Source organism: Oratosquilla oratoria, chromosome 32 (assembly GCF_046742065.1).
Source record: "Oratosquilla oratoria isolate Oo_2021 chromosome 32, ASM4674206v1, whole genome shotgun sequence".
In the NCBI taxonomy this organism is placed as follows: Eukaryota; Metazoa; Arthropoda; class Malacostraca; order Stomatopoda; family Squillidae; genus Oratosquilla; species Oratosquilla oratoria.
The window spans coordinates 10,443,978-10,469,228 of NC_134808.1; the positions used below are offsets into that span (position 1 = coordinate 10,443,978).

The window sequence follows — 25,251 nt, forward strand, 5'->3', positions numbered from 1 at the left end:
TAAATTAAAGGTAGAGTAAAAAAAAATGTGTATGTCAAAATATGAATCCAAGCAAGGCATTCACCACATGTGAGAAGGAATTCTAACCTACCATTACTGGTAGAGACTTTCAGACCCATTATTGGTAGCGACCTGTTAGCCTCCTTTTTTTAACATGCCTTATCCTTTTCACTCCCCTATGTGCAAGGATTCTGCTACTGTTGATTTTTGCAGATTTTCGAGAGGAGAGAGCCCCAGTGTTGCGTGGGCTTGAGGTCTGGGTCAGTTGACATTGGTATACGCAGGAAGTACCCTGCAGTGTGTCCATCTCAAAGTATAGTAATCTGTTGTATCTACTTTTCCCCTTTTGTAAATAGACATTTATTGTGCTCCACCACAACCAGTAATTACAATACAGCAAACACAGCACCACCCTGCGTTTCAGTATGCCTCACCCTCATGCCACAACCTACCATAGGTATTGATCAAATTTACACCAATTTTGTAAATAAAACTATTTCACTCATGCATACATATAAATTGAAGCTTTTCCTATATATTTTTTTTATATAAGTTCTCCTATACTAATAACTGGAAAAATCTAAACTGCTGTGAAATGTGTAAAATCTAATATTCAAGATGTATCTAGATACTTAAATAGGCAACTTTTCTAAATTTTCTCCTATAGCCTAGTTGACTAAACAAGATATATGCTGTATCCGGCCAGATAATAAAAATATCTAGCTGGATACCGGATAACTCCATTATCCAGCCCGAATATCCAGCCAGATCAGATATCCTGTGCACCCCTAGTGTTGTGTCTGCTGCATTGCCCCAGACCTGAGCATTGGGTGGGCTAAAGGAGCTAAGATGGACAGGTCAACAAGTAGAGTTTTGGAAAGGTGTAGGATAGGAGAAGGGTAGATAAATGCTTTGACTTGACCACGCCCCTTATGAAGGGGAGAGGTCCTTTTGGTACATGTATGTACTTACATACTCAAATCGGTCCTTGCAGAGTTGTGCCAAGAGGTGCAAGAACCCAAGGACACTAAACCATGAGCACCAGAGCACGACTTCATCCATGGCCTGCACATTCATCACTCCAAAAACAAAAATAAACTTGTAAAAGACAAAGTTCCAGAATTTGTCCTTGATGTGCTGCTGCTCAGATACACGAAGCTCACCAAACACTAAGCGTTGTATGCCCGTTCCAAGCACAATGAGCACACAGTAGGCCATGTTGATCAATGTCTGCAAGAGGGAAATATAAAACAATTAGTCTGTTGATCTAATCATCACTATGTGGAACTATAAAACATGTTGGAACCCCTACCCTGTCCTTATCACCACCTTGGTTGATTAAACACAAATGACTACAGAGGATAAAAAAAGGAAGGATAGAAATTTCCATTGTTTTTTAATATATAGCCTTTTCTTTTTCACAAGATTACACAGTTCAACATTAGCAAAATTACTGTTGGTTCTGAAAGGGTTCTGCCACTTTAGATACTGTATGTTGTGATTCACTGTGGTCTCGGATTATGTGCTGAGCTTGTACTTGTGATCCCCATATATCAATGATTGTGACCCCAAAGCTTGTACTTTCCAAACAATGGGTACTGCTTGTTCATGTCTGTGTATTTACCTAATTGTATTATACAGGAATGGAGCAACATTCATTGGGTCCAGTCTCCTACTCTCCAATTTATCATACTTAGCCTCAAATTCAGGCTGTGTATGTATTTACCTAGTTGTATCTTATGGGAAGGGGAGCTCGACTTGTGGTGTCCTGTCTTTGTATCTCACAGTATCTAGGTTGCTCTTAAATTCATGTATGGTTTTTGCACACACTATTGTTTCATCCAATTTATTCAAGACATCCACCACTGTGGGGAAAGCTGTTATTTTTCAGGTCTCTTCCATTAACTGTCCTCTTTGAGTTTCTTTCATGTCCCCTTGTATTTCTCTTTTCCCAATTTAGTAAGTCTTCTCTCAAGGACTTCCATGCCTCTCACGATTCTATAGATGGTCAATAGGTCACCTCTTTCTCTTCTTTGTTCCAGAATTGGTAATTCCAGTTTTGACAATCTCTCCTCATATGACATTTTTGAAAGCGTTGGGGCCATCTTTGTAATTGCTCTTTGGATTCTTTAAATTTTTCTTATATTCTTTTAGTACTGGGTGTCCATGGTGTCACTGCATACTCCAGTCTAGACCTTATCAGTGTGACTAGTATTTTCTTCACCATTTCTTCATCCAAGTAGGTAAAGGCTACCTTTATTGATCTTAGCAAGTTGTAGGTTTCTCTGAAAATGTTATCTATGTTTATCAGGAGACATGTCTTTTGTGATAATAACTCACAGCTCTTTTTCAGAAGCCACTTTCTTTACTTCCTTTGTACCAATTTTATATTGTACTGATACTCTTTTTTTACATACATATACCAAGGCTTTTTCCCCCTTACAAGGGAGGTAGCCAAAAAGGAAAATGCATAAAATCACTCCCACCCATTCCATCCCCGAATACATTCCACACCCCGCCACCCTCCCTCGTATCTTAGCACCTGCTGGATGATGGGTCATCATTGCACCTTGTCCACTGCCCTGGGTCAGAAGCAGTGTCGCCAGACACAGCACATCCACAGCAAGGCCGCTTCATTAAATCGGTGACCCCCATGCATAAAAGGAGAAGACGGGGAGAAATCCCTTTGGGCTGCATCAAATTTTGCTCACACATACTACCTCACCCCCCATCCCCCGCCCATTCCACCTCATGCATCACAACATCATCCATATACAACCATTCTTCATTCACCCCTGTCTTCTGTCCTATCCCATCCTTCCTCAACAGACATTCCCCTCTTCCCCAAAGACCCCTTCACCCCATCCATCCACCTCATCATAGGACGTCCCCTCATGTTCACTCTCTCCACATCTGCCTTCCATACCTCTTTTCCTAGTCTTTCTTCACTCATTCTTTCCATGTGTCCAAACCATCCTAATACTCTTTCATCAACCCTACCTCCCAGCTCCCTTTCCACCCCTGTTCTCCTCCTCACCTCCTCATTTCTCACTCTATCCAGCCTAGTAACCCCCATCATACTTCTCAGACACCTCATCTCAAACACATTTAAACTCCTACTCTCTTCCTCTCTTATGTTCCATGTTTCTGCCCCATACAGTGCTGTTGTCACAATCACTCCTTCATACAGTCTCCTCTTAGCATCCATTCCCAAATGTCTATTCCTCATTACACTCTTCAATCTACCAAGTCATTTACTCGCCTCTCTCAATCTACATTCTACCTCTACCTTCACTCCACCTTTTCCTGCCACATTTGCACCCAAGTATCTAAAACTATCCACTTCCTCCAGTTGCTCTCCCTTAATGCTCACTTCCAGTCTACTACCACTTTCACCCCTTGTACATCTCATCACCTTACTTTTACCCCCATTTATCTTTTGCTTTCTTCTATCACATACTTTCCCAAACTCTGTCACCAACTTCCTCAATCACTCCTCCGATTCTGACACAAGCGCAGTGTCATCCGCAAACAACAGCTGGCTCACCTCCCACTTTTCTCCATTTTCTTTAACCTCTTCAGTACGGGCCAAAATCTCACGGGCAGCATTAGCTGCCAGACGTACGATGTGTCGTAATAATACTCGCATCATAAAATATAGTCACTGCTTATATCGATCGTTCTCTCTTTCACCTGTGAATTTTGATAACCATAGAAAATGTGATTAAGACAGTTTAGAGAGTATGTCATTACGCAGGGGCAACTACAATAAAAATAATCAAGACGCTGATATGGCAGCCTCGCGTATCCACTTGCTCCTCATGCCGCCTATGTATGCGGCACTGTATGTAAGGGGTTAACCATCTCCAATCCCTGACCACCCTTGCATTTACCTCTCGCACTACCCCATCCATGTACAAGTTGAACAGCCAGGACAACATAACGCATCCTTGATGAAGTCCCACCTTTACCTCGAACCACTCACTCTCTCCATTTCTAATCCTGACACAAGCTCTACTACTTTCATAAAAACTCTTGACAGCTCCTAGAAGCTTTCCTCCTATCCCATATATCTGCATAACCTCCCACAGTGCCTTTCTGTCTACCCTATCATAAGCCTTTTCCAGATCCATAAAAGCCCAAAAAACATCCTTCCCTTTTCCTATAGCTTTCTCACATATTTGTCTTACCACAAAGGTCTGATCTACACAACCTCTACCCATCCTAAATCCACACTGTTCCTCACCAATTACTCCCTCTGTTCCTCTCCTAATCCTCTCAATCAAGATCCTCCCATAAGCCTTCCCAACTACACTTAACAAGCTGATCCCTCTGAAACTACTACATTCACACTTGTCCCCTTTTCGCTCGTAAAGAGGAACTATACAGGCACTCCTCCAGTCCCCCGGCACTCTACCCTCTCTCCAGCAAACATTAAATAACCTCACTAGCCATTCCACCATCACTGTACCTCCTTTTTTTTTTTTTTAGATATTCTGCATGGCATCCATCCAGACCAGGTGCCTTACCTGCTTTCATCATCTTGACAACTGCCTTCACTTCATCCTTCCTTATTTCTCCTCCATTTTCCTCACTCATCAGTCATTTTCTTAGCATTTCCCACTGCAACTATCTTTCCCTCCCTATCCTCCTTCACATTTAGCAACTCCCTAAAATATTCTGCCCATCTTCCTCTTACTACCTTCTCTTCCATTATCATCTCTCCATCTGCACCTTTTACTTTTTCTTTTCTACTTGATTCGCCTCCTCTTCCTCTCTTAATTTCTTTCCAAAACATCTTTTTATTACTTTCAAAATTTTCTGTCATACTTTTAGCTCACTTCACATCTGCTCTCCTCTTTGCTTCCTTTACCTTTTTCTTTACTTCTCTTTTCTTTTCTTTGTAACTCTCATATGACTCCCTCGTCCTATTTTGTAACCAATCTGAGAAAGCTCACTTCTTCTCTTCTACAACCTTCTTTGTTTCCTCATCCCACCATTCACTACCCTTCCTTCTATTTCCTCCTGTCCTTCTTGTTCCACACACCATCCTTGCACACTTTGTGACTCCCTCCTTGAACCATCCCCATTCCTCCTCCACACCTAGCTCCACTCTAACCTTCACTACCTCCCACTCCTCCTTCAGCTTCTTCTTGTACTACTCCTTTTCCTTTAAAGAGTTCACTCTAAGAACCTCCCTACCTTTTGTCCCTTTCCTCTTTCTCCATCTATCCTCCACTCTCAACTTACCTTCCACCAAAAAAATGATCTGATATTCCCCCACCCTCTCCCCTTAGCACATGTACATCCTTAACTCTTCCCATCATTATCCTATTTACCACTACATAATCCATCAACGCTCTATCTACCACCCTTCCATCCTCCACCCTCTCCCATGTGTACTTATGCTTGACTTTCTTCCGAAACACTGTATTTGCTATCATGAACTCTCTTTCTAGACACATTCCCACCATCAACTCTCCACTACGATTTTTTCCTGGAACTCCACATTTCCCAACCACTCCATCAATTGGACCATTTCCTACCTTAGCATTAAGGTCTTCCAGTACTATTATATTGACATTTCTCCCTAAATCCTCTATGCACTCATTTAAATCTATCCAAAAGGCCTCCCTTTCTTCTACACTCTTCTCACTGCCAGGCCCATATGCACTTACAAAGACCCACATCTCCTTTCCCAGTTTCACCTTCATCCACATTATCCTTGAGGAAACCTCCTTCCACTCCACTACATGTTTACCTATCTCTTCACTCACTAGTATAGCCACCCCTTCTCTCCCTCGCCCTCTCTTCACTCCTGATAACCTCCCACTTACACTCCCAAACTTACACTCACCCTTCCCTTTCAACTTAGTTTCACTCAAAGCCAACACATCCATCTTTCTCATAAACATACTACCTATCTCTTCCCTTTTACTCTCATCTATACCACATCCACGCACATTAAAAGACCCAAACCTTAGGGTGCTGGTCCGAAAACTCCCAGACCATCTTATGCCTTTGCTTTTCTTTTAGGAATGTCCCCTGTGGGGCTACAAGAAGGATGCCTAGTCCCAATCCTTGTCCCTTTCTTCTCGCCTCTTACGATCCAAATGGAAATACTTGGTGGCAGTGTTCTTTTCCCCCACCACAGAAAATGAATACTCAGAGAAATGGTACAGGACAGCAGCAAGGGGTTGGGGGACAGCATAACGGAGGGACAGTCATAGTATAAAAGTGTCATCATTTCTCTCTTTTTAGTTTTTCCAAATTCTGTTATGCTACATTTCTTTATGTTAAAGTCCACTTCCTACTTCTGACTCCATTCCCAAACCCTGTTTAGATCTCTCTGTAGCAACTCACAATCCATTTCAGTACATACTTTCCTCATCAGATAAACACATTCAAACTCCTCTCTTCCTCTCTTATGTTCCATGTTTCTGCCCTGTACAGTGCTGTTGGCACAATCACTCCTTCATGCAATCTCCTCTTAGCATCCATTCCCAAATGTCTATTTCTCATTACACTTTTTAATCCACCAAGGCATTTACTCGCTTCTCTCAATCTACATTCTACCTCCACATCCACTCCTCCCTTTCCTGCCACATTTGCACCCAAGTATCTAAAACTATCAACTTCCTCCAGTCTCTCTCCCTTAATACTCATTTCCAGTCTGTCACTTTCTCCCATTGTACATCCCATCACCTTACTTTTCCCCACATTTATCTTCAACTTCCTTCTTTCACACACTGTCCCAAACTGTCACTAACTTCCTCAATCCCTCCTCTGGTCCTGTTACAAGTACAGTGTCGTCCATAAACAACAGTTGGCTTATCTCCTATTTTTCTCCTTTCTCTTTAACCATCTCCAATCCCTGACCCATTACCCTTGCATTTACCTCTTGCACCACCCCATCCATGTATAGATTGAACAGCTAGGATGACATAACACATCCCTGATGAAGTCCCACCTTTACCTCAAACCCCTCACTCTCTCTATTTCTAATCCTGACACATGCTCTACCACTATCGTAAAAACTCTTGACCACTCCTAAAAGCTATCCTCGTATCCCATATATCTGCAATACCTCCCACAGTGCATTCCTGTCTACCCTGTCATAAGCCTTTTCCAAATACATAAAAGCACAAAAAACATCCTTACCCTCTCTTACAGCTTTCTCACCACAACCATTACAGCTTTACAGCTCTTACAGCTTTCTTACCACAACCATTTCTGATCTACACCTCTACCTGTCTAAAACCACACTGTTCCTCACCAATTACTCCTTCTGTTCCTCTCCTAATCCTCTCAATCAAGACCCTCCCATAAGCCTTCCCAACTACACTTAACAAACTAATCCCTCTGAAACTACTACTCACACTTGTCCCCTTTTCCCTTGTAAAGTGGAACTATACAGGCACTCCTCCAGTCCTCTGGCACTCTTACCCTCTCTTAAACAAACATTAATAACTTCACCAGCCAGTTTACCATCACTATACCTCCTTTTTTCAGACATTCTGCATGTTATTCATCCAAACCAGGTGCCTTACCTGCTCTCATCATCTTAACAACTGTCTTCATTTCATTCTTATTTCTCCTCCACTTTCCTCAATCACGGTCATTTTCTTAGCACTTCCCACCTTTCCTTCCCTATTCTCCTTCACATTTAGCAACTCCCTAAAATACTCTGCCCATCTTCCTCTTACTACCTTCTCTTCCATTATCACTTTTCCATCTGCACCTTTTACCTTTTCTTTTCTACTTGATTCGCCTCCTCTTCCTCTCTTAATTTTTTTCCAAAACGTCTTTTTTATTACTTTAAAAAATTTATGTCATACTCTTACTCCATTTCACATCTGCTCTCCTCTTTGCCTACTTTATCTTATGCTTTACTTCTCTTTTCTTTGTACCTTTCATATAATTCCCTTGTCCTATTTTGTAACCAATATGTGAAAGCTCGCTTCTCTTCTACAACGTTCTTTACTTCCTCATCCCACCACTCACTACCCTTCCTTCTATTTCCTCCTTGCCTCCTTATTCCACACACCATCTTTGCACACTTTGTGACTCCCTCCTTGAACCATCCCCATTCCTCCTCCACTCCTCGTTCTACTCTATCCTTCACTCCCTTCCACTCCTCTCTCAGCTTCTGCTTGTACTCCTTCTCTTTTTGTTTCCCATTTAAGCAGTTCACTCTAAGCACCTCCTGACCTTTTGTCCTTTTCCTCTTTCTCCATCTATCCTCCACTCTCAACTTACCTTCCACCTGAAAATTATCTAATATCCCCCCACTCTCTCCCCTTAGAACATGTACATCCTTCATTTTTCCTATTATACTCCTAATTACCACTATATAGTCCATTAACCTCTTCACTCCAGGGCACATCGCACGTCTGGCAGCATTAGCTGCCCGACGTGCAATATTGCGTCACAATAATCGCATTATAAAAAATAAGGTCGGTGCTCAATCATTCGTTCTCTTTCACCCGTGTATTTTGATAACCATAGAAAATATGATGAAGCCAGTTTAGAGAGAATGGAGGATACATAGGTACGACTACAATAAATATAATCAAGATGCCGACGTCGGCATCATCGAGTACCCACTTGCTCCTCATGCCGCCTACATAGGCGTCACCGTATGGAAGTGGTTAAAACTATCTGCCACCTTTCCATCCACCACCCTCTCCCATGTGTACTTATGCTTGACTTTCTTCCTAAACACTGTATTTGCTATCATCAACTCTCTAGACACATCTCCATCAACTATCCACTATGATTCTTTCCTGCAATTCCACACTTCCCAACCACTCCTTCTATTGGTTCATTTCCTACCCTAGCATAAGGTCCCCTAATACTATTACATTGATATTTCTTCCTAATCCCTCTATGCACTCATTTAAATCTATCCAAAAAGCCTCCCTTTCTTCTACACTCTTCTCATTACCAGGCCCATATGCACTTACAAAAACCCACATCTTTTCCAGTTTCACCTTCATCCACATTAACCTTAAAGAAACCTTCCAATCCACCACATGCTTACCTATCTCTTCACTTACTAGTATAGCCACCCCTTCTCTCCCTCAACCTCTCTTCACTCCAGAGATCTTCCCAAATACACTCCCAAACTCATCTCTCCCTTTCAACTTAGTTTCATTCAATGTCAACATATCCATCTATCTTCTCACAAACATACTACCTATCTCTTCCCTTCGACTCTGATATGTACCACATCCACACCCATTAATAGACCCAAACCTTAGAGTACTGGTTGGAAACTCCCAGACCCAAGCTTATGCCTTTGCTCTTTTAGGAATGTCCCCTTTGGAGCTATAGGGAGAAGGATGCCTAGTCCTATCCCCATCCTGTTTTTATCGCCTTATATGACTCAAGTGAAAACTCTTGGTGGCAGTATTCTTTTCCCCCACCACAGGGTTTGGCAAAATGAGAAAATGAATATGCAGAGAAATGGGACAGGACAGTAACAAGAGTTGGGAGACAGCATAATGGAGGGACAGTCACAGTATAATAAAGTATCATCATTTCTCTATGAATAGAGATTTCCTGTACCACAGACAAAATAATGTGTGGCTCTGGTCCATAGGGGTTCTCCATATATTCCCTATGAATATCAGCTGCATGCTACTTAACAGCTTTTAGCCCCACAACATGCAGGCAATCCCTCAGATGGGAATATATATATACACACACACACCTAGGTTTCACCTTAGGACATCAGTCTGCTCCAGACTTTTTTTTTCTAATTGAGCTAGGAAGCAGTTTTTTTTTTTTTTTTTTTTTTTTTTTTTTTTTTTTTTTTTTTTTTTTTTTTTTTTTTTTTTTTTTTTTTTTTTTTTTTTTACTGAAAGTTCTTGTGTCTTCACAGAGCTACGTCAAGACCTTCCTACCTTGCTACTGGTATTCCAACAAAAAAGGATGGATGATGGGGAGCATATTCAAGGACTACTTTGGAAAATTGGAGAAAGAGTTAGAACTTTACTGCAAGAAGGAAGAGATTCCATTCAAGATTCTCCTGATCTTGGATAATGCTCCCAGCCATCCCCCGTCAATAGAAAATCTCTCCAACAACATCCAGCTCGCTTTCTTGCCGCCAAACACCACTTTCATTCTGCAGCCATGTGACCAAGGAATTATTAAAACCTTCAAGTCGTATTATCTACGTTCGACCCTGACTGACATGGTTGAGAGGACACAAAAAGACAAGATGACCGTGAAAGAATATTGGAAGCAGTTTACCATCAAAGATGCTCTCTGCTTCATTAAAGAATCTTGGGAGAAAGTACCAAGGAAATGCCTAAACAGGGTTTGGAAACATCTGTGTCCTCAGTAGGTGTATGATTTTGTCGGCTTTGACATCCAAGAAAATGTCTCTAAAGCTAATAAGGAAAGTCTTGACAAGGCCAGGGAAGCTGGGTTTGACCAACTTGAACAGAAAGACATTGACGAACTGCTAGAATCGCACACAGTGGAGCTGACTAACGAAGAACTGTTAGAGATGGAGACAATACAGAATGCAGAGTTGGAGGCAGCTGCATCTCAGCCTATATCAGAAACCCCAGAGTCTTGACCAAAAGTGATCTCGAAAAAGCACTCTCGTTTATACAAGAAGAATTTGATATCTTGGAAGCCAAAGATCCAAATATTAACAGAAGTGCAACAGTGGCCAGAAAAGTTATGTTGGAGCTAAACTGTTACAAAGTGATGTTAAATCAAAAGAAGAAAAAGATGATGCAGACAAAACTCCACCATTTCTTTAAAAAAAAAAAAGACAGTCAAGGAAAAGAAGGCAGGGTGAGGCGAGGAGGGAGAGGGAGGTGAGGAGGCAGGGCGAGGCAAGGAGGGAGAGCAGAGTGACGAGGCAGAGCGGGGTGAGGAAGGAGAGGGAAGTGAGGTTGGGGACAGGAGCACAGCAAGCAACAGTGATGTTAGTGATGCGTCATAATGTTTACATGCATAACATTTTTCATTTTACCGCACAATAAATACCAATATAGTAAGAATGTGTGTTTTTATTGTTTATGTAACCTTCAAATTCATTAATAGTGTGTTTGTTTAGGATTTTTTAGTAATAAAATTCCAAAATAGACGGGCTTTCCCGTTGTCCAGGAACGTAACCCCCACTATTACCATTATTTCTGATGGAGAAATTATGTTCCATTAACACGACATCTCCAGGAACATAACCCTCACATCAACAGGGAGTTGACTGTACTTACAAAATAAAACCTCTTTTTATTGTACAAAAATAATTAATATTCAAACTGCTACTAGTTCCCAACTATTCGGACTTAGGCATTGGCATCTTTTTTTTAAGAAAGTATTTGGCATGTTTATAATTATAAGCATAGTAAACATATGTAGGTTCAGTGGTTATTTTTTGTTCTACTGATATATGTACCCTCACAGAATTTTTTAACTATTTATAACAGAAGTCCTAGAAATTCCAATATTCAACACATCATAAAAAACATCATTCAAAATGTAGAACAAGGTGTCAGCTTTCAAATAAAAAATTGTGCAGATAAAAAAAAAAATGTCAGAGTAGTTGTACTCTGAATTACATTATTTTGGAGAGAGGAGAAAAGAGAAAAGAGAGAGAGAGAGAGACTTCAATTTTTACCTTGAGGTAAACATATTATTCAATAATTCATTATTCAAGTAAATCAAGGCATTCAAAGTGTTTCTAAAGGTAGAGATTGGTAGCTCTTTACAAGGTTACCCCTCTCCTCTTCATGCTTCCTCTCTGCCTGATTTATAAAAGAGCTAGATATATATTTCCATGTGTTCTGATGCCAGGGTTGCCAGCATACGATACTTATACTGAAATGATAATTATTCATGGTAAAAATACCCATATTAGTTTAAAACTTTGGGGCAGTGTTGCCAACACCAACATGTTTTCTATTTTTTTTTCTTTATAAATTTTCAATTTTTACCTCTATAAAGCTGACTCTTTTTAAGTCTTCTTTTTTTCTGCATGAGGGGACAGAGAAGAGGGGTTGCCAATTAAACAAAGCGGCCTTGCTGTGGATGTGCTGTTGTCTTGCAACATTGCTTCTGACCCAGGGCAGTGGGTGAGACGCAGGGATGACCCGTCATCCTGGAGGAGCTAAGAAAAGAGGGAGAGAGGGGCTATGAATTGGAAGTAGGTAGAAACAACTTTGCCAACCGTGTAGTTAATGAATGGAATAAACTTCCTGCACAGGTAGTGCAATGTAGTTCAGTTCGAAGCTTTAAGAATCATTTAGATAAACACCTAAGCAAGAAGCTGTAATGATTATAATTTATTTTATATTATTTGTTTTTGTTTTGTTATCATTTGTCAGTCTGATTTTCAATTATTATTAGTTATATGTCAATTTATTATTATTTACTATTTACCTGTTTGTTTATTATCTAACTATACCTATGCATTTATGTATTTTATTTGTTATTTACATTGCTATAGTTTTTATTTATTATTTTATTATTATTATGATTTTTTTCGCATCCGACCTAGATATGGACCAAAAGGTCTCCTGTCAGCATGCTCCGCCTTTGTAATCCTTTGTAAATGGGTAGGTGTGGATTTATGCCTTTGACTATGGCTACCTCCCTTGTAAGGGGGAAAAACCCATTGGTATATGTATATATATACATATATGTGTGTAAAGTAGACTGACATCCTTAATTCAACACTTGCCAACAGCACTTTTCACATGTTCAACAAGTCTGTCTTTGTTTTTGTAGGTTTTTCTGTTTGTAGAATGATTCATGTTACGGTGTACTGCATCAACCATTCTCTCTGCACCAATGAGTCCTACTATCACCTCCTTTGTTCCCATTGAGATGGTTTACCATTTCTTTACCATAACTACCACTGCCACCATCATCACTAGCCTTATGCTTTTCACAAACCATGATGGATCATAGATAGAATATATCACAATAAAAATGAAATAAAATTTGATCTCAAAGGAGCATGTCTTATCAATATAATAATAATAATAATAAGTTTATTTGGCATTGAATCAATACATGTGAAGTGCAGATAATGAAAAGAACACATTCTAAATAACAATTACAATTGCTGAGGATAACACAAGTGCAAATAACTGGTATACAGTGAGACCTCTCATTAACGGACACCGCATTACCGGATATCGGAGGCAACGGACAAAATCTACTGGTACGGACAGAAATGCACTGGTCTGGTCCGACAGTCTAAATTTCACGGATAGGGTGATTGAGTCCGTTAGTTCGGCGTTTGTCCGCTGAGTGGCTGATGGCATGATGGCGCACACTTGGTTTTGTTTACTAATTAACTAATTAACAAGATCGTGATCGGTGTGGACGTTTATTAGCTGTGTTTGCAGTGTTTTCACTGTGTTTTTGGTACTGTTATTTAGTGCTGTGCAATCACTATGCCACCCAAAGCTAAAGCAAAGAGTATTAATCTAAATATTAAGAAGAAATTAGAGCTAATTAAGAAGTTGGAATCGGGTGTGTCTGTGGCCAGAGTGTGTGAGGAGTTTGGAGTTAAAAAACAAACAGTGAGTGATATTTGTAAAGCGAAGGGTAAGTTAAAGCAATTTGCCACTCATTTTGATGTCTGTGCTAGTAAGGACAAGTAAGGTGTTGAACATACTCGTAAGCATATGAAAATTCCTCGTAGTAAGCACCTTGACGACGCGGTATATAAATGGTATGTTCAGCAACGTTCGGTAAAGATGAAAGTGCATGGTGTTGAGATCATGGCCGCTGCTGATAAATTTGCGCATCAAATGAATATTGACTGTAAGGCCACTGGTTGGTTGTGGCGTTTTAGAAACCACCATGGTATTTGTAATAAAGTGGAACATGGGGAGGCTGGCAGTGCGGACGATGGTGCTTCTGAACCTTTCAGGCTTAAACTTAATAAATTAATAAAGGAGGAAGACATTCAACTAAGTCAGCTCTATAATGCTGATGAAACAGCATTGTATTGGCGTTCGTTGCCAAAAAATACACAGGCTTTTTGGCATGAAGATGCTACGTCAGGGAAGAAAATAAGCAAGGATAAATTCTCTGCCTTAGCGGGTGCCAATGCAGCAGGTACTCACTGTCTTAAGCCTGTGGTGATAGGGAAGGCTGCCAAGCCTTGCTGTATGAAGGACTGTATGCGGGAGTTGCCTGTTGTGTATTACAATACCAAAAATACTTGGTTCAATGGTGCAATTTTTAGCGACTGGTTCAAGCACTTTATACCTGAAGTGCATAATTTTCAGGAAAATGTTCTCCACATTGCTCCTGAGGATGTCAAGGCGCTGCTGCTACTCGACAATGCACCCACTCATCCGAATGAGCAAAAGTTAGTTAGCTCTGACAAAGAGATTCGTGTGATATTTCTCCCACCAAACACAACATCTCTGATCCAGCCCATGGACCAAAGCGTCATCATATCCTGTAAGAGGTACTACCAGCTGAAATATTTGGATGAAGTCTTGGTGGTTTTAGAGGAAGAAGATTTGGTTCACGACACTAGAGCCCTGCGTACCCTAAACAACATTAAAAACTACAACCTAAAGTCTGCCATATATAACTTTGCCTCATCATGGAAAGCTGTAAAGATGACCACACTTGCAAACTCCTGGAACAAACTCATGATTGACAAAGATCCAGAGCCAGACTTCCGTGGGTTTGAACCAGAAGATTACCAAGAGACTTTCCTGTGTGCTGGAGAGACTAATGTAACACTTGAAGATGTCAAAGACTGGCTGGAAGAAAGTGATGCAGACTGAGGGTATCAAGTGTTGTCTATGGAGGAGATCGCTGAAGCTGTTCTCGCTGGCAACGAGCAGGAGGGAGCGAGTGGCAGCGAGGAGGAAGAGGAGGTAGTGGCGGTTAAACCCAAGATGTCGGAGGTGCGCCAGGCTATTGACACGCTCATAACTTATGTTGATCTCTCTGCTAACGATGATGTTCAGGCTTTTTATGAACATTTGCGCACTTTAAGAGAATTATTGATTCGTGAACAGTATCAGAAAGGAAAACAGTTAAAATTGGACTCCTTTTTCAAGCGGATAACCACTCTTAAATCAGACTTTCAAGGTTTTGAATCAGTCACCACAGCCAGGCACCTCGTGCTCTTTGTCACCACAGCCAGGCACCTCGCACTCACTACCAACACATCCTGGCAGTGCTAGACCTGTAGTGGAGTATAGCAGCTCCTCTGACTCAGAGTAGTTGCTACTTTGAGTCCCACTTCACGATCACTGCAAAAAAAAAGACTCATCTCTCCCCGCATAAGGTAAATAAAAATTACAATAGTACAGTATTATTTTATTAGTACATACTAATTACATTATTACAGGTATTTTGGTATTAATACGTACGTATGTATACTATGATTTTATAGAACTTAAGAGGTGATCTCCCCCCCAATACACACACACACAAAAACACTCCAAATCAACGGATTATTCACATCAACTGACACCGTTACCCCCCTTTTAGTCCGTTAATGAGAGGTCTCACTGTACTGGGAATATAGGTATACGCTATGATGTTGTGTGGTGGGAGCAGCTGCCAGAATTCATACAAGGTGGAATTGGCACGCTGAACAAAATTTGATATTGTGGACAGGAAATGGGAGTCCAACAAACACAAAGTTTATAATCTGAATCTTCGGTAAATTTTTAGAATTGTACACCTAAGCAATAGAGCATTAGAAAATTAGATATTAATTTAATAAATACATCAATGTAATATACATTTTTCTTGGTGGAAATAAAGAACAGAAAAAGTTGTTAGAAGTGATTCAATAACAAACAGAGCCTCAGCAGCGGAGGTCGAAGAAATAAAAATATGGTAAATTCATCTATTCTAATCTAACCTGCATTTAGTAATGTGGTAAATGTGATTTGGTAAATTATAATACATCAATGTAATATATGTTATTCTTGGAGGAAATTAATGATAGAATAGATTGAGAATAGATTGCTAAAAGCTATAAACAAATTTTGTCACTTCAGTTACTTGAGAGGCCAACTTTGTTTTGGTAGAGGTGGAGGCCAAAGAAATTAAAGTATGATAAATTCGTCTATTCTAACTTAACCTTCCTACCTAACTTGTACTATGTGGTACCTAATTCTAGAGGTCATCAGGGTTGTCATCATTGTCTGCAACCTCTGAATCTATCAAAACAAAGATGGGGTCTAAAGGTGTCGAAGTGATGTAGTCATATGATTCAGACAAGCCAGGGAAATGAAACTCACAGTAACACTTAACACTAAGGTTTAATGGTTAATAGGCTTGGATGGTTTGGACGAGGTCTCGTTTGGAGAAGGTCCAGAGTGAAGGCCTCATCGAGTGTCGTGGCTGTGGGCCAAGAGCCACAGGAGGGAATCAGACGACTTGCTGGCGGCTTACTGGAGAGAACTGGTCCCGAGGTGGCTTGCTGGAGAGAACTGATCCCGAGGCAGCTTGCTGGAGGACTGGTCCCGAGGCTTGCTGGAGAGAACTGCTGCTTGGAATGGAGAGCTGCTTGAAGAGGAGTACAGTACTGCTTGGAGAGGAGAGCTGCTGAAAATGTCATGTCCTGGAGTGAACTGCCGGTCTCGGCTTGGTCCCCCTCCTTATAAAGGAGGCTGGTGCGGAACCAGGTGAACTTTCTGGGCTCCTGATTGGTCCGTTTAGTTTTGGTGTGAAAGTCTTTGCTAACTATGCTTGCCAACTATGGCTACACAATGCGGTCATCCAGCCTCTTCTGGTAGTTTAGAAGTGCTGGGTGGTGGCCGCACTGCAGTCTGGCTAGGTGGACTCTGTCCTTTCATGGGAGAGAGGATTCAGAAGGGTGGATATCAGGGGGTCTGGCATGCAGCAGTGTGTTGTCTTTCAGTGTGTTAATGGAGCGGTGAGTGATATGATTATGAATATGTTTCCGGAGGCTGGTATTTGGTGGTTGTGGAGGAAGAGAAGAGAGTATCTGTGTGTGATACAGGTCTTTGGGTGTTGTTTTAATGTTTCTTGGTGTGTGTGGGTGTTCTGCTATGTAGTGTAGTGGGTGTAATGTGTTTGTGGTGGCTGCGGCAAGTGTTTGTGTGCCTCTCATGTCAAGGTGGTCCTTGACTTTGAGGACTTTTGTTTCATGGTGTAAATGGTCTGTAGGTGTTGTATTTGTACAGCCTGTAATTGTTTTTAGGGCTTTGTTTTGTATGATTTGAAGGGTGTTGTGGTGTGTCTCACTGAGATTAGGAGCCCATGCAGGACTCGCATAATTCATCACTGAGTGTATGCATTGTTTGTATATTGTTGTATTAGTTTCTTTGTTTTGTCCAAATGTTGTTCCAGCAACTGACTTAAGTGTGTTAAGTCTAGATGTGCATTTGTTTTTTATGTTTGTGATGTGTTGTTTGAAAGACATGGATGTATCGTATGTAACACTTCACCCCATACCATACAACACATAATGGAAGACTGCATTATACACAATCATGCATGCAAACAACACAACATACACTCTATAAAGGATTTGTGGGAAAACCCAGTTATGGCTGTGGCATTCCTTGGGGAGACGGGACTGCTCGGACAGACAGTCTAGGGAACGACAACAACAACAACTATGGCTACATGATTGTGTATAATGCAGTCTTTTCCATTATGTGTTGTATGGTATGGGGTGAAGTGTTACATCCAGGGCAGCTGTTCACAATGCGGTCATCCAGCCTCTTCTGGTAGCTTAGAAGTGCTGGGTGGTGACCGCACCGCAGTCTGGCCAAGTGGACTCTGTCCTTTCGTGGGAGAGAGGATTCAGAAGGGTGGATATCAGGGGGTCTAGCATGCAGCAGTGTGTTGTCTTTCAGTGTGTTAATGGAGCGGTGAGTGATATGATTATGAATATGTTTCCGGAGGCTGGTATTTGGTGGTTGTGGAGGAAGAGAAGAGAGTATCTGTGCGTGATAAAGGTCTTTGGGTGTTGTTTTAATGTTTCTTGGTGTGTGTGGGTGTTCTCCTATGTAGTGTAGCGGGTGTAATGTGTTTGTGGTGGCTGCGGCAAATGTTTGTGTGCCTCTAATGTCGAGGTGGTCCTTGACTTTGAGGACTTTTGTTTCATGGTGTAAATGGTCTGTAGGTGTTGTATTTGTGCAGCCTGTAATTGTTTTTAGGGCTTTGTTTTGTATGATTTGAAGGGTGTTGTGGTGTGTCTCACTGAGATTAGGAGCCTATGGCAGGACTCGCATAATTCAACACTGAGCGTATGCATTGTTTGTATATTGTTATATTAGTTTCTTTGTTTTGTCCAAATGTTGTTCCAGTGATTGACTTAAGTGCGTTAAGTCTGGGTGTGCATTTGTTTTTTATGTTTGTGATGTGTTGTTTGAAAGACATGGATGTATCGTATGTTACACCAAGAATTTTCGGTGTGTTTGTGTGTGGTATTAGTGTTGTTGATGTAGAGATGAGGTATGTATTTGTGTTCTTTTGTCCAGTTGGTGAGAAGAGTTGCTGTAGATTTGGTTGGAGCTATTTTGAGTCTGTTTGTGATGAACCATGTGTTGAGTGTGTCAAGGTATGGCTGGATTATTTCTGCAGCTTTGTCTGTGTTACGATGTGTGCATGTGATTGTTATGTCGTCTGCGTAGGAAGAGATTTGTATTTCTGAGGTGTCTGGCGTGGGTAAGTCATGCATGTATAGATTAAATAGTGTGGGGGATAGAACCGAGCCCTGTGGTACTCCGTTCTTAATGTTTCTGATGTGCGATGATTGGCCATTATATTACACATAAGCATTCCTACCTGCCAGATAATTGGCCAGCCATCTTTTGGTGTTATTGTGCATGTCTGTGTTATATATTTTATTTGTTAGGTTGTGGCGGGGGATAGCATCAAAAGCTTTACTAATGTCTAATGTTATAAGAAGTGTTCTTTGGTGGGGCCTATCTGAATTGATGCCATCTAAAATTCTTTGTGTGAGGTTTGTCAGAAGAGCGTTTGTGGAGTGTAGTGGCCTAAAACCGTGTTGTGAGTCAGCAAGGGGAATATGCGGTGTGACAAGTTTAAGTATTAGGCGTTCAATGAATTTAGAGGGGGTGCAGAGAAGTGTGATTGGACGGTGCGATGTTGGAATTGTTGGGTCTTTGTTCGGTTTTGGAATGGTGATTATTTTACCATGCTTCCAGATGTCGGGTATAGTGTTGTGTGAATAGCTGTAGTTTGCAATGTTTTTGAGTGCGTGTATACCTTGTGGTCCAGTGTGTTTTAGGTGGATGTTGCTTATGTTATCAGGGCCACAGGCAGATGAGTGCTTGAGACTATGTATTATGAGTTTTGTGTGACTGTCTATGAAGGGTATATAGTCTGAGTCTGTGGGAAAGTCTTTCTTACATCGAATGGTGCGTCGGTCGTCAGGGTGAGAAGTGAGATGGCTTGTCTGTGCAAAATGATGTATGAGTGCGTTTGCTTGTTGTCTGTTTGAGGGTAGATTATCTGTTGTTGTGATTATTGCTGCGTGAGAGCGTGTAGTGTTACTGTTGGATAGTGTAATGCTGTTGAGTGTTTTGTACAATTTGCTGGTGTTTGTTTTGTGATCAAGTGTATTGATAAAGTTTTGCCAATTTTGTGTTTTTTGTTCATGTATTTTATTGGCAATCACAGTGTTTAGTGTTTGTATCTGGTCTGCTATGTTTTGAGGGATAGGTGTGGGGGTACTGTGTTTAAGTGTGTCACGTTGTCTGATGAGGCTTTGGATTTCTGGTGTGAAGTTGGGGTTGTGTGATTTTCTGTTGCCTCTAGGGATGTATCTCTTGTCTGCATTTTGTATGATTGTATTAAAAGTGTGCACAGCATTGTTTATGTTTGTGATTGGTGTACTGTTAAGTGTTTCAAAATGTTGTTCTGTCTCTTCAGTAAAAGCCCAGTTAGCTCTCTTGTAATTGGTGTAAGTGTGTCTGTGGCCGACTGGGGTGCATCTTGTTTTGGTGGTGATGATGATTGGAAGGAGGTCAGAGCCAAGGGTTCCGACCACTCTCCATGATGTTGTTGGGGTTAGGCAGGGGGAGCAAAAGGTGATATCAGGAGAGGAGGGAGTGTAGAGGGCTTGGTGTGGGATATGTGTATGATTATGTGTGTTGTTCATGATAGTCAATGAGTCAAACTGAGTCTGTATTGAACTGCAACAACTATTTAGCACTCCAATTCTGCAGTCTCAACAGGTCCCTTAGCATGACAAATTATCAACAACCTTAAAGTTGCTCATTTCTGGGGGAAAATTGGCTAAAAAACACGAATATCACATTAAAATATTCATATATAGGTGCATTCTCTTTAGATTTCCACTCAGAAAACTAATTTGCCACATCTAATAGCCAAATTTGTATTTAAATTGGTGGTAGATTTTTAGTTTCATCCATGGGTGCATTATAGCAATAGAAAATTAATCATTAATTTTGTAAATTATAATGTATCAACGTAATATGTAATTTTAAGAGTGGAAATAAAAAACAAAAAAGGTGCTAAAACAGATTTCGTAAGTAACGAAGTCGTGCAGGATGAATGGTACGCCATATTTGTTATGATAGATGCCGATGTCGAAGAAACGAAAGGATGATAAATTCGTCTAACCTAAACTAACCTAACCTGTGTTTAATAAATCATTGCCTCCTAATTAAATGTCATCCAGCTCGTCCTCATTGTCGTCGTCATGAGAGACATTGGTGGGCTTTTCAAACACTCTCTCAGCTTGCGGGGTATACAAAGTTCTTACAGCTTGAAGGAATGCATGTATCTCCGCTCCATAACATTTCTTCAAGAAAATGTACCTGGCGAGGTACTGTCGGAAGTACCAAGGCCGTCAATTGATAGACGACAAGATGGCGTCCCGATCCTGTGCTACCGACTTCGTTCATTAGCATATTTGCTTGTAGCAAGGTATTTTTTATTTTCATTTCCACCCACAAAATTGCATCAGAAAATCACGAAAAAATACGAAAAAATGCGAAATTCTGAAAATATTTCCTCTAAAAGTGTTGCTCATAAGCTATCTCGTGGCTGAGTATGGAAGCTGTATCTTGATTTTTATTATCTAAAAAATATATATAATACAGTACCCCCACCCTTCTGTGGCTGGGTCGTGTGCGCTGTGTACTGCATATTACGTTTTCTGTTGTTACATATATTTGCTAACAAAAGAAGCCGTGTATTTTGCACAATATCTATGCTTTTGTATGATAAATAATAGCATACGAGCTAATATGTTGACAGATGCTGTGATAGATGCTGTGACAGTTGACACAGTATTATGGGAAGGCAATACGTGATTGTGTGAATACTGACGTTCAGCATACATACATATACCAAGGCCTTTTTCCCCCTTACCAGGGGGGTAGCCAAAAAGGACAAGGCACAAAAACATTCCCACCCATTTCATCCCCGAAAACACTCCACACCCCTCCACCCTCCCTCCCATCTTAGCACCTCCTAGATGACGGGTCATCCCTGCACCCTGTCCACTGCCCTGGGTCAGAAGCAGTGTCGCAGGACACAGCACATTCACAGCAAGGCCGCTTCATTAAATCGGCGACCCCCTCTCTCCATCCCCCCATATAAAGGAGAGGACGGGGAGAAATCCCTTCGGGCTGCGTCAAAATTTTTGCTCACACACACTACCTCACCCCCATTCCCCCGTCCAATCCACCTCATGCATCACAACATTTTCCATATACAACCATTCTCCATTCACCCCTGTCTTCTGTCCTCTCCCGTCCTTCCTCAACCGACATTCCCCTCTTCCCCAAAGCCCCCTTCACCCCATCCATCCATCTCATCCTAGGACGTCCCCTCATGTTCACTCCCTCCACATCTGCCTTCCATACCTCCTTTACTAGTCTTTCTTCACTCATTCTTTCCATGTGTCCAAACCATCCTAATACTCTTTCATCCACCCTATCTCCCAGCTCCCTTTCCACCCCTGTTCTCCTCCTCACTTCCTCATTTCTCACTCTATCTAGCCTAGTAACCCCCATCATACTTCTCAGACACTTCATCTCAAACACATTCAAGTTCCTTCTCTCTTCCTCTCTCATGTTTCATGTTTCTGCTCCATACAGTGCTGTTGGCACAATCACTCCTTCATACAGTCTCCTCTTAGCATCCATTCCCAGATTCCTATTCCTCATTACACTTTTTAAACCACCAAGGCATTTACTCGCTTCTCTCAATCTACATTCCACCTCCACCTTCACTCCACCCTTTCCTGCCACAAGCGCAGTGTCATCCGCAAACAACAGCTGGCTCACCTCCCACTTTTCTCCATTTTCTTTAACCATCTCCAATCCCTGACCCACTACCCTTGCATTCACCTCTCGCACCACCCCATCCATGTATGACGTTCAGACAATGCGTAAAACTATCATGGCCTCCTACCTGCATTCTGTCAGCACAGATGAGAAACCATTGCATTCTTTCTGTCCTAAGGGAGAAAACTCGTGGTGTTTTTTTTTCCAGAGAGCACTAGCCAGGCAAGAGGAACCCGAATCTCACAGAGTCAAGAAGCCGTTCCTGGCGAAGATTCCCACTGAGAAGTGGAAATCCATCCTGGCAATATATCAAGACCTCACCTCTACAGAGCTTTTAGAGAAATACCTCAAGGGAAGGACACAAAACCAAAATGAAAGCTTCCATGCAAAGATCTGGGCTTTGAGTTCAAAGAGGAAGTTTGCATCAGCAGCTAGAGTTCAATTCTGTGCTCAAGTTGCAGTTCTGAACCACATCTTTGGTTATGAACTTGCATATACGCCATCAGCAAGAGGGACAACAACCAGTGATGCCATAAAACAGCTTAGGATGGCAGATAAAGATCGTCTGTCGCCAAAGATGCATCGCGCCAAGAAAAGGAAAAGTCCAATATAACCCTTGTGGATTCATCATATAAACCTGTAATTAATTAAAAGCTGGCAACAAAGAGTAGGCTTGTGCCTATGATACCCTTTCAACACCATAACATCCTAAATGATGAAAGGGGACCAGTAACCATGAACAAAAAAACTATGACGCTCATTCCTGAAAAACTTGATTTTTGCACATTTAACTTGATTCATATCCAAAACGCCTTCACTGATTTTTAACTGCAAATCCTTTTCGGATTCAGCATAATTGGGAGAACATTTGGAGGCAGATTTATATCCTTCTGTCAAGGACTAGTAGGATTTTTTTGTATATACATTGTTTGTTTGTTTTTTCTTTTTTCATCAACTTACTTTGGATTTTTTTTTCTCATAACAGACTGATCAGAACATAATAATTCTGCCTCCGTTTCTTCATCTATCTTAGCCCATTATATAAACAAAAAATAATCAATATCCAGTCAAAGGTCTATCCTCTGAATCAATTTCAAAATTTTCAAAAATTACCCCTCAAAAAATAAAATAAGAATCACAATAAAAAAAAGTATATGCATGAATGACTTGAAAACTCGGTGGTATCTTCTCTGGGATAAGACAGTTACTAGGAAAAATCTCAGCCACTTTCACTTCAAACTAAAAAAGTTTGATTTTCTAATGGACGATCCCCTTAAGTTGATACATTATAATTTACAAAATTAATAATCAATTTTCTATTGCTATATTGTGCCCATGGTTGAAACTAAAAAAATATCAAATTGGTGAATTTTTGTTTTGTTTTTGAAGAACTGGGCATACACTGCAGAACAGCAAGACAATTTGAAAATTCTGCACATGCGCTGAATGTTACAAGCATTTAAACGTACCACAAAAGATGGCGGTGTAAACATTACAGCCGCGATGGTGGTTTTGCCCGCTGAATTGTGTGTACCTACCTACATTAAGGCTCAACTGTTGCATTACCAATGATCTTAATTTGCTCTTTTCCGAAAGAAAATAGGCCAAAAAACATTTGTATTACATTAAAATATTCTATTATAGGTGCCTTACTGTAGATTTTTACTTGGAAAACTGTTTTGCCAAGGTTAATAACCAAATTTGTGTTTAAATTGGTGAAGATTTGTTCTTGAAGAATTACGCATACACTTCCTGAACAAGACAATTTGAAAATTCTGCACATGTGCTGAATGTTACAAGAATTTAAACTGAGGCATTATCATTCGAACGTACCGCAAAAGATGGAGGTGTAAACAGTACATCTACAGTGGTGGTGTCACCTGCGGATTCGCACGTACCTATTCTAACCTTACCTTCCTAAACCTGCATTTAGTAAAGTGGTACCTATTATTCTAGAGGTCATCAGATCATAGTTGTCATCTCCAATCTCCAAATCTATCAAAACAAAGAAGGCGTCCAAAGGAGTTGATGCTACTTCGTCCTTTCTGCATAGCTTTTAGTAATGCTTTCTGATCATATTGATTTCCACCAAGAAAAATATCTATTACATTGATGTATTATAATTTGAAAAATGGATATCTAATTTTCTAATGCTATACCGCGTTGGTGTGTACTTCTAAGAAAAGAAATGTACTTACCCATATGCAGAGGGGTTCGTGGAACATGAAACTTATAACTTCTGGTATGAGGTATGGTGACATTTGCCTGCCTGGAGCTCCAGGTTGTCCGTCATCTCGGACGTGATACAAAGACACCACCTCAACGTTACCATCATAATTTTTCCGACTTGCATTACCCTTTTCTAATAGTCGTTCTTTCCAGTCGGGGTTGTGTGCAACCTGGACCCCTGCATAGTAAACTGAACAAGACAGCAAAAGGACACTTAGCCCAGTGTACCAAGTGAGATTTGGTAGAGGCAAGCGGTCCAGTACCACAGGCATTTTACTGGCAAACTTAACTTCGAAACACTTATTGAAATATACGGAAGTGGTAATGTTACAATTGTTCCATGTCGAACAACATTCTCAGTATTTGCCCTAAGTTTTCGCCTACTCTTTACATTGTTTTCCTCAATGTTCTCTTCTTCGAAAAACAACATAACCAATTATTTAAAAGGTCAGTCGTAGACTATTTTGAATACTTTATGATAAATTTATGGATTTATTAAAAATTGTAGAGAAAAATGTACACAATACTACGAGATTTTTTTTTAGTTTAATGTCCTAATGAAAAAAAAGTAATTCTTATCTAGTAGAAAACAAAATACTTAAATATTGTTGGAACCAAGGAGAAACTGGTAAGAAAACGCTTAAATTTAAGGCTTGACCTTAATTTAAACTACTAATCCACTAATATTAGCTATATTAAGATTATGATAGTGATAACACTTCAGTAATGTAGTAATTTACAAGGTATT

At 40.7% G+C, this 25,251-nt stretch overlaps 1 protein-coding gene across 4 annotated transcripts in view; it reads right to left on the reverse strand.

Moving 5' to 3' along the window:
- The window catches only part of LOC143041767 (E3 ubiquitin-protein ligase AMFR-like), a 339,879-nt gene extending 314,942 nt beyond the window's left edge, over positions 1–24,937 (reverse strand). For 2 of the 4 annotated variants that reach the window (XM_076213800.1, XM_076213798.1), the window contains exons 1-2: positions 24,473–24,937; positions 973–1,230 (exon numbers count right to left, since the gene is read on the reverse strand). In XM_076213800.1, the coding sequence (XP_076069915.1) occupies positions 973–1,230; positions 24,473–24,775 (561 nt within the window). In that variant the 5' untranslated portion in view covers positions 24,776–24,937. The remainder of the gene's footprint in view (positions 1–972; positions 1,231–24,472) is intronic. The other 2 variants (XM_076213799.1, XM_076213801.1) reach the window with 2 other exon arrangements.
- Between the last annotated feature and the right edge of the window lie 314 nt (positions 24,938–25,251).